The 16589-nt window shown below is 36.3% G+C and overlaps 1 protein-coding gene across 1 annotated transcript in view; it reads right to left on the bottom strand.

Annotated features, from left to right (window-relative positions):
* The window catches only part of LOC111146999 (progesterone immunomodulatory binding factor 1), a 203321-nt gene that overhangs the window by 57911 nt on the left and 128821 nt on the right, over positions 1-16589 (bottom strand). Inside the window, exon 14 of the mRNA XM_022502829.1 lies at positions 4675-4777. Coding sequence (XP_022358537.1) covers positions 4675-4777 — 103 coding nt within the window. The remainder of the gene's footprint in view (positions 1-4674; positions 4778-16589) is intronic.

The raw sequence follows: 16589 nt of genomic DNA, 5'->3' as shown, positions 1-16589 counted from the left end.
CTTGCGCACAATATACAAATTAACTAAAAACAGATTATAGGCTTGAAACCATGAAACATCAAGACAAAAACCCTGTGACTTTGGGTCAGGCAAAGATATTTTAGATACAATACTAACAATGAAACCCATAAAAGAACAAACTGATACACTGGATTTGATAAAAACTGCTCTTCAAACACTGCTAAGAGATGGGAAAACAAGCCAAAGAGTGGGAGAAAATATTTATTTGCAAATCATATATCTTGTAAGGGACTTGTATCTAGAATATATAAATAATACTCAAAACTCAGTAACAGGAAAACAATGTGATGAAATGGGAAAAAATTTGAAGACGTCCCAGCAATAAGAAGAGCGGAGGGCAAAGGAGCACATGAAAAGATGCTAAATATCACTAGTCATTAGGGAAATGCAAATTAAAACCATAATGAGAGACCACTATACACACCCAGTAGACTGGTTAAGATTAAAAACACTATGTCAAGTCTTTTTTTTTTTTTTTTAATTTTATTTATTTATTTTACAGAGAGAGAGAGATCGGAAGTAGAGAGAGGAGGGGGAGCAGGCTCCCCACTGAGTAGACAGCCTGATGTGGGGCTCGATTCCAGGACCCTGAGATCATGACCTGAGCCAAAGGCAGAGGCTCAACGCACTGAGCCACCCAGGTGCCCCTATATCAAGTCTTTTGCAAGGTGGTAGAGGAACTAGAACTTTCATACGCTGTTAACAGAAATGTAAAATGGCACAAACGTTCAGAAAACAGTTTGGCAGTCTCCAAAATGTTAAGTAGACACCTAACCATATGGATATGATCCACCTGGTCCACTCCCAGGTATTTACCCCAAAGAAACAAAAAGGACCTGTTCATAAAAGGACTGTACATGGATATTCAGATCACCTTTACTTATAATAGGCAAAAACGGAAAGCTACCCAAATGTCCATCAATAGGTGAATGAATGAACAACAGTGGTATTTCCATAAATGGAATGTTCTTCAGCAATGGGAAGGAAAGAACTATGGATGAATCTTGAAATAATTATGCAGAGTGAAAGAAGTCAGATGAAAAAGAGAGTACATATATATATATATATGTATATGTATGTATGTGTATATATATTTGGTAATGGTTTCATAGGTATACATATGTGTCAAAAATTATCATATTAGACACTTTAAGTATGTGCAGATTACTGTATGTCAATTATATTTCAATAAAGCTAGTATAAGGAATATTTTGAATATTTTTTATCATTCTCATTTTGGCACTTCATTTATGTTTAGTTTTAGATATATTCTCAATAACATATATAACTCAATGGTTATAGCTTTAGTTATTTGTTTCATCTGTGTATTATATTCTTAAAACTCCAAGCTAGTTTATTGTTAATTTTCTAAAGATTTTAACTAATTAGGGGCTCCTGGGTGGCTCAGTGGGTTAAGCCGCTGCCTTCGGCTCAGGTCATGATCTCAGGGTCCTGGGATCGAGTCCCGCATCGGGCTCTCTGCTCAGCAGGGAGCCTGCTTCCTCCTCTCTCTCTCTGCCTGCCTCTCTGCCTACTTGTGATCTCTGTCTGTCAAATAAATAAACAAAATCTTAAAAAAAAAAAAGATTTTAACTAATTAATTAATTTGGAGAACATGATTGGGGAGAGGTGCAGGGGGAGGAGGAGAGAGGATCTCAAGCAGACTCTGCACTGAGCATACGGGGCTTGATTTCACCATCCTGAGATCATGACCTGAGCTGAAATCAAGAGTTGGACGACCCTTAATTGATTGAGCTGCCCCTCAGAACTCCAAGCTAGGTTAAATAAACTATTTAAAGACTATAGATCTTAAGGAAATTTCCTTCTCTCTCTCTCTCTCTCTCTCTTTTTTTTTTTTTTACCATGTATCAGGAATAGTCAGTTGTTAGAGAAGCATTCTAATACTATCATCTTTCAGCTAATTAGTTTATATAATTATTTTCAATTTAAGCAACATAACTTTCATGGGCAGAAAACAGATTTTTAAATCCATGGAATATTTCAAATGATAATACTTTATTTTCAATCTTAAGGGAAAAGTTATATACTATTATAGCAATAAAAATTTTAATATAAGGTTACTGATTTTTTTCTCCCAATGTCTTATGAAAGCTTTTCAAACATACACAGAAATACAGAACCGAATAACAAACCTATATGTAACCTTTACCCAGCTTCAAACATGATCAATACTTTGAAATTCTTCTTTTATCTATGAGCCCTATCCCCCCACTTTTTATGGAATATTTAAAAGCAAATTCTAGGCATTGCATCATTTCATATCACACATATTTCAGTATTTATTTATTTTTTAAAAAAGATTTTATCTATTTGAGAGACAGAGAGTGAGAGAGAGAGAGAGAGAGAGCGTGAGCAGGGAGAGGGGCAGAGGGAGGAAGCAGGCTCTCTGCTGAGCACCGAGTCCAATGTGGGGCTCATCCCGGAACTCTAGGATCATGACCTGAGCTGAAGGCAGACCTTAACCATCTGAGCCACCTAGGCACCTCCATATTTCAGTTTTTAAATCTTTTTTTTTTCAATATAAGCCAACAGCTTATTTTAAAATTGTTTCATAAAAAGTCAAAAAGTTAATTATACTTCATTACAAGAACACTTAATTTAATTTCTTACATTTCACCTGCACAATTTTTATGGGGCTGTGTGCCATTTAGAAACTCCTGTTTCAAAGGAAAAGAAATTCCTATTTCAATTAGCTGATGTGCACAGGAAGGTGGTTTTATTTTTTTTAATAATATTATGATACACAGACACACACATCCAACACAAGTCTATATATAGTTAAGCTTTTTTTAGAAATATTTTTGATATGTCATTCTGAAGTTAAAAGAAACATGAGGGATCTATAAAATATTAGCAAACAGATATTTCTTTAACCTCTCATTTGTTTCTCTAACTATTTATCCTTCCATAGTGTGCTGGAGCTGGCTTACCACAGTTAGTGATGGCTAACTGGCCAATTTTTAGGAATTTTGTGAGCCGGATGTTAAACACAACCCTTATGAAAAATTATTTAAATGCACAATAAAATCAATTTTATTTAAAAAGGGGAACAAATATTCAAACTCACTGATTTTTAGTTATTTTACTATTAGCTATGCTCTTGAGTTTATCCATGTCTGTCATACCTGTGCAGTGGAAACTTTATGTAATGGTGTGTTACTGAGCATCTTTACTCTGTGTTCAGTACCATGATGTTGGCAGCTCAGAGTCAGTCACAGGGGCCATATTTATCCCACTGACACAAGCAAATGCAGCCAATCAGGGCTGTCTCTCACGCTCCGGCCTGGAGAGCTGGTGGTTAACATCCGCCAGCGCCACACTGCTTCCATCCTGAGTGTAACTACGTGTCAGGCACTGGAGTGATAGGTAGTATTCTGGGTCTTTGGGAATTTAAGCATAAAAATCCTCCTAATGTCACACTATTAAAAGTACTTTAATATGATAAATATGAACAGGTTCTTCAGAACACAAAGAATACATGATATATATTAATAGTTTTTAATATACGTCTTTAAAAATCCCTTTATTTATAAGATCCAAGTTTTAAAATATTAACATAAAAAAGCTGTTATTCTGAAACTCAGGAAATAAAAGGAATCCTAATGAGTTGGCATCTTTGGTTTGAATTGTTTTGTTACTTGAATTTCAGAAGTACAAAAAAATGTAATTAGGTTAAATAAAAGGATTAAAACCACCTGTAAAAATGTATTTGTTTTTTAAATGATGTAATATAAGGCTGAGGGAAGTAAGAAATATGAATCTGAATTTTAAAAGATAATTTGGGAACTATCATGTAGCATATAATGTGAGAGCTTGAGAACAGCAAGTTAAGTATGTTTAATAGAAAAGTAATTTTTCAACAAAAAAGTCAAAAAGCAAACCTATTTAAAACAGGTTAAGGGGCACCTGGGTGGCTCCATGGGTTAAAGCCTCTGCCTTCGGCTCAGGTCATGATCCCAGAGTCCTGAGATCGAGCCCCGCATTGGGCTCTCTGCTCAGCGGGGAGCCTTCCTCCTCACTCTCTGCCTGCTTCTCTGCCTACTTGTGATCTCTGTCAAATAAATAAGTAAAATCTTTAAAACAAAACAAAACAAAACAAAAACCCTGAGGTTTTAAACTCATGGTTACCAGAGGGGAGGTGGGTGGGAGGATGGGTGAAATAGGTAGGTGATGGGCATTAAGAGTACACCTACCATGATGAATGCTGAGTAACATATGAAATTGTTGAATTACTATATTGTACACCTGAAACTAACATAATACTGTATGTCAACAATGCTGGAATTAAAAAAAATTTAAAAATGAGGTTTTATTTAAAAACTCAAAATGCCATCTGAAATTGCCAAACTTGTTTTGCCAGTTGATATTCTCAGAAATCAAAGCTTTGCCTGTCTAGTCTGCATTTATATTTAGTCTGGGCATTTAATCTCTTTTTTTGATCTTAGTTTTGCCATACACTAAGAGCTGTTTTATAAGGCTTTAACATTAAGTTAGTTTTGTAAGTTGTAAAATCATTTTGTACTAGCAAACAGCTTATTTTAGAACTGCTCAGAAAATATACAAAGGAGTGACAAAGAACTAAAATGAACACTGTGATTCTTTATTTGAGTTTCTTTTGTTTAAGTTATTTACCTCTTGTGAAAGCTGTGTTACTTGCTCCTTTTGATGTTCCAGGTCTTTTAAAACCAACGAGTTTTGTTTTTCTAACTGAAGCACTCTTCTTGCCAAGTGGACACTAGGTGAGTGAAATAAGAAAATGAATGCTTAAAAAAGAGGAATGCTTTCTAAAATATTAATAATGTGTTTGTATGCCTTAAAACTGACTTACCGTTTCCTAGTAATACTGCAATATTTACAGAAAAAATACGGAGTCAAATATTTTCAGGTGTCAACAGTGGAAGACCAATATCCCAACAGCTCAGAATTTTGAAAGTAACATTAAAATCTCCTCAATAATATAACTGTGATATATTGATTACTGCAGTAATGGTTTCTAGCCCTTGCTATAAAAGTAGAGAGTTACATTATTACTTGCTTGAAAAGACCACAAGATAGCAATTTACAGTTTTTCTCCATTTTTATAGAAATTTCCCATTTACAAACAAATCAGGCAATTAGTTGAAACAGTAATAAGCCTGCACTTAGAAAAGCTTCAATGTTTGCCTCAGACAACAAAATGCATTTTATAAGGCAAAAAACAACTGAATACATTTTCTGTTGAAAGTCGCGATGGAAAAGATGCATGAAGAGTGGGAAAGTCTATAGTAAACTCAGATTCTGTACTAAAAGATCACACTTTGACCATCTAATGATGATCACAACTTGTATTGAGTGTAACCTCCAGTATTTAACGTCACATTAAATATGAAATGCCCCAATTCCACTTTAAAGACACAATAAAAAAAAAAAAAAGACTCAGCTATAAAAATCATTCCTCCTATCTACTAGGGAAAGAAACATGGTATAATTCTTTAAAGCACTGCTAATAATGTTGGGAAGACATGATGTTCCAAAGACCTTCTTTGTGATTCCAAAAAACTAAAACTTTCCTATTTATCATATCTTCATGTTCTAAGGAGTTAATCTATTACTGAATTGGAAAATCTGTGGAATCTGGGGAGACAAGATGTTATATAATGACATGGAGTAAAATGTTTTCACTTTATTATTTTTTTAAAATATTTTCACTTTATGTAAAATTACTTTATTTGTTTATGGAACAGGAACAACTCAATTATATTTTTAATATTTCCTAACAGTGGATAAAGGAATGCAGATAAAACTCAGGAAGTAATGCTAAATACCATCCTACACATCCATTTCTAAGAACTTGTTATCCCAAATGAAAAAGAGGAGTTCTGGTAAAAGTTTATGTAGTGAATTGCTCAGCTGGTTTAGATATGCTCATATCTACGTTTCTATTGGCATAAGATTTTGCCTTAATAATCAGCTGAAGTTAGAGATGGAAAAGATAGTCTTTATTTTTTGACAATCACTTTTTGTAAAAAACAGCTTTAATGATACAGAATTTTATTGCTATGTCATTTATATAGCACAAAGTCCACCCATTTGAAGTGTCCAATTAAGTGATTTTTAGTATGTTTAGAATTATGCAACTAATACTCTAATTTTAGAATATTTTCATTCCAAAAAATCTTTCCCCATTAGCATTGTTCCTCATCTTTCTGCCCAGCTGTAGGGAATCACTGATCTACTTTCTTCTATAGATTTTTAAGATATTTACATTTATGGCTACCCCATTTTCTGTCTCCCAATCTAAGATTAATGCTAAGTTCTCTCAAATGTGACCCTAAGATAAGATCACTACAAGTAAGTTTTAATACTAATTTTATGTTATGTTTACAGTTTTAATCTGCTGGATTTATTATGTGTTTGTAAACACCAGTATTTTATTAACTCTTTTTTATGAAGTTAATATAAAATCCTTGGAGTTATCTTCACTCTTATTTTCATTTTCTTTCTCATCCTTCATATATGTTAGGAGTAAGTCTTTTCATCTTTCTCTCACAGAACTCAGCACGAGGGTCTTCTGTGTACACAGTAATTTCTCAGTAAATGTATGTTGAAGGTACAGACCATATCTGTGTAATGCTCAGTATGGAACAATGAACACAGTCAAATGCTATTACAGAGAAAACAGTTGCGATTGATACGAAATGGAAGAAAAGGGGATGCAAGAAAATAATCAGATGCAGAGGTCACCCATTACCAACATTTTGAGGAAGATAATGGCTTGAAGACAGCATGTTTAATGAAAGTAAGTAGTTCATCTGATTTGGGTGCTTTTGTTTTGTTTGGCAATTGCATAATGCTCTTAGGCAGATATGGTGTGGACCACTTATCAATGCCAAATATCACATGACATAAACTAGTGAATTCAAGAAATTCTTGGTATGTTGGTGCTTATGCCCTAATACCAGGGCTACCTCCTTCTAAGAATTGCCCTGATTTTAGTTAAGGATTCTAAGAAAGGAAGATCAATTCTAAATAAGTTATCTTATGATGCCTTGACATGCTCATAATGTGTTTTATGGTGTTCTAATTACTAGTATTTCGGAGCATTTTACTGAGAAGAACTGTCTAGGAACTGATGCTGACAAAAATGACTGACTTTTACTATGAATGTTGATCTCATTTATGATACATAATGCTTATAATGTAGAAGACACTGCCGTACAATCGGTCTTCAGTTGATGTACTTTTATTCCTAAAGTCACTGTAAAGACAGCAGAACACATCTCTTCATAGACATTTCAGAAATAGTATTAAGATTCTCAGGTTGCCCTAAATGACCCATTCAGTCCATGGATTATAGATGTTATAGAAAAAAAGGGGAAAAAGAAAGAAAAATAAAAAATGTTGTGAAATCTAGAACACACAGGAAAAACAGGACATATAATTTTTCATCATTATCATATTGCAATTAAACGAAAATGATTTTAATATTAGCATTTTTTTCTTCATCATAAATATCAGTGACTACTAGAAAAGCAGGATGAATTAGAAGAAACATTATTTATTAATTCATTCAACAAGGCATCCAAGAACATTTCCTTTTAACAGAATTTATAAAAAGCCCGTAATCTATATAGGCACTGGGAACACACAGTTTCTACCTGGAGGATCTCAGAGTCTGCGGAAGAAGACAAGCAAGTAAATTACCGCGCAGTGTGCTGAATGCTAAGGAGCACACCGAAGGATGAAAACTGAAACTGATGAACCTGATGAGGAAGCAGAGAAAGAGCATTCTGGGTAGAGGGAACAGCATGATGTGCGGGGTGTGATATGGTCTGATAAGCACATGGTGCGTGGTAAGAGCTGAAGCTAGAGACAAACGCAGGGATATATGATGAAAAGCCTTAAAGGTTAAGCTGAGTTTGGATTTTAACTGTAAATTGGTTAGGCATGACACGATCAGATTTGCACTTGGGAGAGTTCTCTGTCAACACTGTGGAGAAGGAAGAAGACTTGAATCAATTATAAATTTAAGATCACAGTCTACACTGGTGGTCTCAAAAAGCAATTATGGGCAAAATAATCCATTGAAGTGTGGGAAATTTTACTGACATTTATTTTCATATTAAATGTCTTTAAAATTTTATTATTGTTTTAAGATTTTACTCATTTGACAGAGACGGGGGGTAGAAATAGAAAGAGAGCACAAGCAAGGGAGAAGTGGCAGAAGCAGGCTCTCCACCAAGCAGGGAGCCCAACACAGGGCTTGATCCCAGGACTCTGGGATTATGACCTGAGCCAAATGCAAACACTTAACTAGTCGACTGAGCCACCCAGGAGTTGCAAGTGTCTTTAAAATGTTAATTTTCTATGTAGGTTTTCTATTTTAATGTACATAATATGTTATTCATATGATAGTACATGTATGTAATTGATAAATAAATACATGTACATGTATTGGTAGGTGAATGCTCATGTTCTTTTCCCAATAGGGAGTCATATTAAAAAGTCTGGAGACCATTGGTCTAGGCCAGTTTTTTCCAATAAAAACATAATGCAAGCCACACATGTAATTTAAAAATTTTTAGGAGCCACATTAAAAATATTACAAAACACTTACCTCACATGATATCAAAAATTAACTTAAAACGGATCAAAGACCTAAATGTAAAAGCTAAAATATTAACTCTTAGAAGAAAACACAGGAGTCAATCTTCCTGACCTTGGAATTTGGCAAAGGAAGATTCTTAGATATGGCGCCAAAAGCACAAGCAACAGAAGAAAAATTAGATAAACTGCACTGCATCAAAATTAAACAGTTTTGTGCCTCAAAAGACACTATCAAGAAAGTGAAAAGACAACACATGAAACAGAAGAGAACATTCCAAAATATGTATTTGATAAGGGACTTGTATTTAGAAAATATAAAGTATTCTTTAAAAAAAAAAAGATTTTATTTATTTATTTGAGAGACAGCGAGAGTGAGAGAGCACAAGTGAGATTGAGGGGGAGTGGCAGAAGTAGAGGGAGATGAGGCTCCTTACTGAATAGGGAGCCTGATGCCAGACTTGATCCCAGGACACTGGGATAGTGATCTGAGCTGAAGGCACAAGCTTAACCAACTGAGCCACCCAGGTGCCCCTTAAGAACTCTTACAGTTATAAAAAGACAATCCCAATTACAGCATTCACAACAGTGCCTTATGCTACAGAAAAGCTAAGTGATTACATAAATGTATCTTTGCACTCCTTGTACTTCCATGTCCTCTGAAAGCATAATGATAGGGTCAGACACATATGTATTATGGATTTTCAGATATTCCTCTTGAAAGGTTGGTAGAAATTTAAATTCTCATGAACTAGAATGAAAGTCCTCCAAGGACCAGGATTTTTATTTATTTTCTTCTTGAATGTAGTCAAAGTACATTGAGTAATACCCGGTACAAAGGAGATGTTCAGTAATAAACCACTGAAAGACTGAACTTTATATAAGACCTCCTGTTTTGGGGCGCCTGGGTGACTCAGTGGGTTAAACCTCTGCCTTCGGCTCAGGTCATGATCTCAGGGTCTTGGAATCAAGCCCTGCATCAGGCTCTGTGCTCAGCAGGGAGCCTGCTTCCCCCTCTCTCTCTGCCTGCCTCTCTGCCTGCCTCTCTGCCTACTTGTGATCTCTCTCTCTCTGTCAAATAAATAAATAAAATCTTAAAAAAAAAAAAAAAAAGGAAAAGATCTCCTGTTTCTTCATACCCTAGCTCACCATGGGCATAATCAATCTTTAAAAGTTTTGCTAATAATTTTTTTTAAACAATAGAATCTTACTGTAAATTTTTTCATTTGTGAGGTTAAACATATTTTCATATGTCTGTCAGACATTTGTATTTTTTTTAAGATTTTATTTATTTATTTGACAGACAGAGATGACAAGTAGGCAGAGAGGCAGGCAGAGGGAAAGGGGGAAGCAGGCTTCCCACTGAGCAGAGAGCCCGATGCGGGGCTCGATCCCAGGACCCTGAGATCATGACCTGAGCCGAAGTCAGAGGCTTAACCCACTGAGCCACCCAGGTGCTCCACATTTGTATTTCTAATTTAATGCAGTGATGTTTATTTTCTTTTCTTAGCCACTTCAAATCATACCTACATGGTTAATTCTACTCCGTCTAAATTATTTAAAAAATCAAGGCCTTATGTAATCTCAACTGAACCAAGCTTATTTTCCACTAGTCTACTCTACTTAATGTCCCATAAAGATGCTTTGTATATTCCTTCCACTAAAGCTCTGTTGGTCCCCCAGTCTGAAGAAGACAGGTTACTTCCTTGCTTGACAGATTCAACTTCTTTTTTTTTGAAGTAGGCTCCACCAATGTGGGGCTCAAACTCAAGACCCAAGACGTGAGCTGAGATCAAGAACCAGATACCTAACTGAGCCACTCAAGCGACCCAGACCCAACTTTTTCTCAAAGTCTCCCTTCAAGATCCACTTCTTCCATTTCTGACCATTCCAGTCTTCACTGATCTCTATTCCTCTGACTGATACAGTCTGGCATACAATATGGCACTAAATTACATACTTTTTGATCTTCTTTGATATTCTTTCACATGTGTTAATCGTTTATTTAACAAGAGATGGAACTTACATGGAGACCCGATATTACCCCCTGTGGTGTATGCTAAATAGAGTAGACACTTAATAAATCCTTCTTGATTGATTTTGTTTTAAGTGAATTTTGTTCCTATAAACATACTGGTAGAAACCATATTCTTAGTTTGCAAAGTTTCAATATTAAAGCCTGACAATGCTCAGAATCTAAGCACTGAACTTGTAATAAAAACGTGCATGAAGTTAGTAAAGGAAGGCAAATATTACAGATACCCATTCATCTCCTCTTCTGTATCTTTAAATGTGGCATATTGTGGTGCATGAGTGGGTGTCATAAATGGATTCTGTGTAGAAATCTGGGGTGTTAGAAGTGGGAAGAAAGAAATTCACTTTAACTGAAATCCAAAGCAAGACAAATGAAGAATTTCTCATCTATGTCGCTGAGTTTCTATCTCTTTAAGCACAATGCACATAGAATGAAAACAAGTCCTTCCCAAGTTCTCTATAAAGAGCAACTATGACTATAGTCAGGAAAAATGACTCCTGGTAAAGGTTATTATTATTATTTTTTTGTACAGATTGTACTGAACTCAAGAAAGCACTTTTACTGGCTATCTGTTGGACATTAAGGTAGCTACAACAATATTTCTTTGTAATTATATTCATTGCCGTGTGATTTTTACCTGCACCAAGATTAAGTTCAACATCAACGAGAAACTACTACTACAGGAGTACAGTTTTGTATCTAAATATTAAATGAAAATTTCACCTGTTAGCTGGTAAAATTTTCCAATCTGAATTATCTCTTAGTTCCCTCAACAACTTCTTGACTCCAGATAAAAGTTATTCTCTTAGATCTGTCGATGGGAGTAGCACTGCTGATTCTTTTTTTTTTTTTTTTTTTAAGATTTTATTTATTTGACAGACAGAGATCACAAGTAGGCAGAAAGGCAGGCAGAGAGAGAGGAGGAAGCAGGCTCCCCGCCAAGCAGAGAGCTCGATGTGGGGCTTGATCTCAGGACCCCGGGATCATGACCCGAGCCGAAGGCAGAGGCTTTAACCCACTGAGCCACCCAGGTGCCCCCAGCACTGCTGATTCTTACATATAACTTCATAATAGTATAGCCCCGCCAATGTGGACATGAGAGATTTTCATCTCTATCGGAGATGTCAAAGCAGAATGGAGAAGTGATGTTCTGTCCCAATTCCTTCAATCTTGGGTATGATTTTCTAAGTATTATCAAAACTTATCATATAAGTAAATATTTACTTAGTGACTTGCTAATTAGTTACCTGTTTGAAATGACATTTGGCTTTTTGATCTTTATCAATTTTAGCAGTTCAGAGGTCCATCTCTACTAGTACGACATAAAAAAATAAATTGTTCAAAAAAAGGGCACTAGTGCCAGAATGATTCTAGCTTCAGAGCTCTTCAGGTTGGTGGTGCCTGTACTGCCTGTTCTGTTGGTAATTCTTGAGAACCAAATAATGGTCTCATGCTGATGACCTATAGTCATACGAAACTTGCCCTAGTTTCTTCTATAGGTTTCAACTTTCGAGTTGACCACGAATAGAACATCAGTAACTTTTTAAAGGGCTATTCCTAAAACCAACCCAAATGAAAACAGTACAACTTTCCCCAAGGACAAAAATGATACCTCATCTCCATGAGAATAACAAGAGAAAAGCAAATTTTCATTATGCACCAAAGTTTACTAGAGGAAAAACAAGTTTCCTCTGCTTTAATTTTTTCCTTTATTATAAAGCTCAGTCTACTGTGAGACTTTCAACTTTCAACTCTTTATAAAACTAGATGGAAACTAAAACAAAAGGTCTATAGTATGCAGTAAATCTTGCAGTTCGAAAGGTTTAAGAACCTTCAGAAAAGGATACCCATTCAGATCTGCCAAAGCAAACAGAGAAGCACACACTGAGACCACGTTACTGCCTGGGTGTTACCCATTTAAGTTGCAGGTTAAAGAGCATAACCAAAATATGTAACCAGAAAATCTTGTTTGCTATTTTCAAAACAGTCATGACCGAAACAAAAACATTACTTCAGATTTTCAAGTTTCGTCAAGTCGAGAAGAGCCCATTTCATTTTAATTTGCTTTCATTATGTAAGCCCTTTTCACCTACTGCAATTTTGTCCCAGAAAAGAGTTTGATGTGATATTTCCTTACTGTTGATGATCTCCACTGAAACTTCAAAATATGAATAAGCTGATTGGAGAATTATAATGTGTTTAAGAGACATTTTGAGGAGTTACTTTTCAAAGCACAAAAGTTAACTTTGCCAATTTTTTATAGGAAATTGGCATTACAATATGTCTTAATACTAATAGCAAAGAAAGTGCATCTCAAAACCGGTTTCATGTCCAAGGGAGTGTCTTGACTAATTAAGAAGTCGCATTAAAATTCCCAAACAAAATTGTTTTAAGTGAAAACTTAAACTGGGACTAAAGTTTTTGGAACACTAGCTTTTCCTTTCAAATCAACTGTGTAATGTATTCTAAGAAATATTAATCAGTCTAACAAACGAGCCTTTACTGAATGACCCGCTACATGCCAGGCACTGTGTGATGAGCTCTGCATTCATGTTTTCACTTTCGTTTCATAACATACCTTGAGTAGCAACAGGCAACCTGTGAAAATCTTCAGTGACTATTGAATTTATTAACATGAAACTCAAAAACCAAAGGTCTAAAAATTAAATTTTTGGATAACCATAAAAAATTATGGGGTGCCTGGGTGGCTCAGTTGTTGAGCGTCTGCCTCCGGCTCAGGTCATGATCCCAGGGTCCTGGGATCGAGTCCTACGTTGGGCTCTCTGCTCAGCGGGGAAGCTGCTTCTCCCTCTCCCACTTGACCCTACTTGTGTTCCCTCTCCCCCTGTGTCTTTCTCTGTCAAATAAATAAATAAATAAAATCTTAAAAAAAAAAATCTTTTGAAGACTATTCAATGACAAAAGAAAATGTTCAAGATGGAATTTTAAGATAAAAAATTAAGCTTCCTTGTTACATACAATAATACCCTAACTATGCAAGAAAATACATGTATCTATATAAATTCGGAATGGTTATCTTTGGATGGTAAGATTACCAGCAATTTTCTAAAGTAAACATATTATTTTTATAATCAGAAATTTACTCCAATTAAGTGATACTCTAATGTACTTAAATCTGATTATTGAATGTATAAGGTTTTATATCAAACACAGTATGAATGGAATGTATAGTATAGCAGTTGAAAATAAGTTCCTTTGAAATTTTAATATATTTTGGTATAGACTAACGCATAATGAGAACTTTATTACGCAAACATTTCATTTGGGTTGATTGAGTTGTTTTATAATGTACCTTCAGTTTCCATTGCTTTAATTTTAAATGTGAAGATTTCAATACAGATTCTCTTAAAAGCTACATTGCTTTCATCTTAAATAAGTTAAACTTAAACAGAGCATGAAGCCATTGACTTCTTTGCAAATATCTACTAAAAAATGAAATACAGACTTTGTAAACTTTGGAAATGTGTCAGACCCTGAAAGAGGAACCCTCTTTGCTACTGCTCAATTTCATGCATACAGCAGGCACTCAATAAAAGATGTTGAATGAATGGATGAAGGAATGCATAAATGTCCTCTTTGGATATGTAGACTTACTTTCCCTTCACTTAGTTTAGATGACCTGAGAAGCACTTCCTCAAAATAACCCTCTGGTTCACCATGAGACGAATGCCTGGCACCAGCTGGTAGGAGATATTAATAGTATGCCCATTAGGCACTTGTTCAAGGCACATAGATAGCTCAGTGATAAAATCTTTAGAAATATTTGGATAGTTAAGATTATTCAGAATATGAATCAGTTGTGGTTCCTTAAATCTTCACTCTAAAATTATTAAGAAATCAACATCTGTTTTTGGAAATTCTTAAAAAAAAGTAAGGTAACAGCAATAATTACTTTCAATTTTAGAGGAACTCAGCATTTAGGGCTAAAGAAAAAAAGCTTGCAACAGCAAAATTCTTTTTCCCCCTTGTGACAAAGATTCTTTTGAAGGATTCATATTGCTAAAAAAAGAAGAGAATAGACCTTTCCCTTCAAATTTCAACTTTTAGTATTTACCAATCATTTACCATTGACAAAGAAGTTTTACCCATAAAAGTACTTTCTATTCCTCTCTAAGCAATATAATGCTCCAAAACAGTGATATGATGATAATTACAAAATAGCCGAGGTCACCCTTAGTGACCTGTGAAGACAGTGGTCAGAGAAAGGGAATGGGACAGGGCTATAACTGATTTTTCAAATAATACCTAATTTAGAAATACGGGCATCTTCACCAGACAGAATTAACCATTCCAGCTACAAAATGACACTTGACAGTCACTCATCCTTGATCTATAATTTTTCCAAATATTTTCTTTAACCAGTAAGGGAAATAAAGCATCCACTTGTTTTGTTATAAAATGGCCTATATCTTACATCATGGCCTTAAAGACATTTTATTCTCTGAGCCATCACTTCAAAGTTTCTATGAAAGTATTAGAGTTCAGATGAATTGTACTTCTTACTTAATATGTAATGTCTCTAAATGTTTCAATCAACTCATACAAAGATAAAAGATAGGCAGCTCTGAATCCTCACTCAGAGGAAGAGACAATTCTACTAGGTATCTCACATCATGCTACAAAGAGAAAGAATAAACAAGAGTAAGATACAGTTGCTGACCTTGAGAAACCTTCCATCTGGCTGGGGAAATGACATGGGAAACAAGAGTTAATGAGATAAGAGAGATGCTCTATTGTGTGGTATGGAGAAAATAGATGTTTATAGGCATGAAGATATACTGCCCTCATTTTGGGTAGAGAAGCAAAGGAGGCTGGAGAGGTGGGACCACATGGAGAGGCCTGGAGGTCTGGTAGAAATATTTAGGTTTGAGATCTTTGTGTGTAAGATGGCGGAGAAGTAGCAGGCTGAGACTACTTCAGGTAGCGGGAGATCAGCTAGATAGCTTATCTAAAGATTGCAAACACCTACAAATCCAACGGGAGATCGAAGAGAAGAAGTACAGCAACTCTAGAAACAGAAAATCAACCACTTTCTGAAAGGTAGGACGGGCGGAGAAGTGAATCCAAAGCTACGGGAAGATAGACCGCGGGGGGAGGGGCCGGCCCCCGGCAAGCGGCGGAGCAACGGAGCACAAAATCGGGACTTTTAAAAGTCTGTTCCGCTGAGGGACATCGCTCCAGAGGCTTAACCGGGGTGAAGCCCACGCGGGGTCAGCGTGGCCTCAGGTCCCGCAGGATCACAGAAGGATCGGGGGTGTCTGAGTGTCGCAGAGCTTACAGGTATTAGAACAGGGAAGCCGGCTACAGAGACAGAGCCGAGGAGTAAGCTCTAAGCTCGGGGTTACCTTGAACCGGTCGCAGGCTCAGTCAGCTCGGAGCGCGGCCGGAGGCAGGGTGACGGGAGTAAATGGGCGCTGTTCTCTGAGGGCGCACTGAGGAGGGGGCCCCGGGCTCTCGGCTCCTCCGGGCTGGAGACCGGGAGGCCGCCATCTTCATTCCCGCCCTCCGGAACTCTACGGAAAGCGCTCAGGGAACAAAAGCTCCCGAAAGCAAACCCGAGCGGATTACTTAGACCAGCCCCGGGTAAGGGCGGTGCAACTCCGCCCGGGGCAAAGACACTTGAGAATCACTACAACAGGCCCCTCCCCGAGAAGATCAACAAGAAGCCCAGCCAGGACCAAGTTCACCTACAAAGGAGAACAGTTTCAATACCAAGGAGAGCAGCGTAATTCCAAAGGAGGAGAAAGCAAAGCACGGAACTCATGGCTTTCTCCCCATGATTCTTTAGCCTTGCAGTTAATTTAATTTTTTTTCTTTTTCAATTTATTTTTCTTCTTCTGCTAAATTTTTTTAACTTTTACCCTTTTCTTTTTTAACGTTTTTTAACTAGTTTATCTAATATATATAT

Source organism: Enhydra lutris, unplaced genomic scaffold (genome assembly GCF_002288905.1).
Source record: "Enhydra lutris kenyoni isolate GAN:26980312 unplaced genomic scaffold, ASM228890v2 scaffoldscaffold15, whole genome shotgun sequence".
Taxonomy (NCBI): Eukaryota; Metazoa; Chordata; class Mammalia; order Carnivora; family Mustelidae; genus Enhydra; species Enhydra lutris.
Note: the sequence above shows the minus strand (reverse complement) of the source record. Positions and strands in the feature narration are given on the sequence as shown.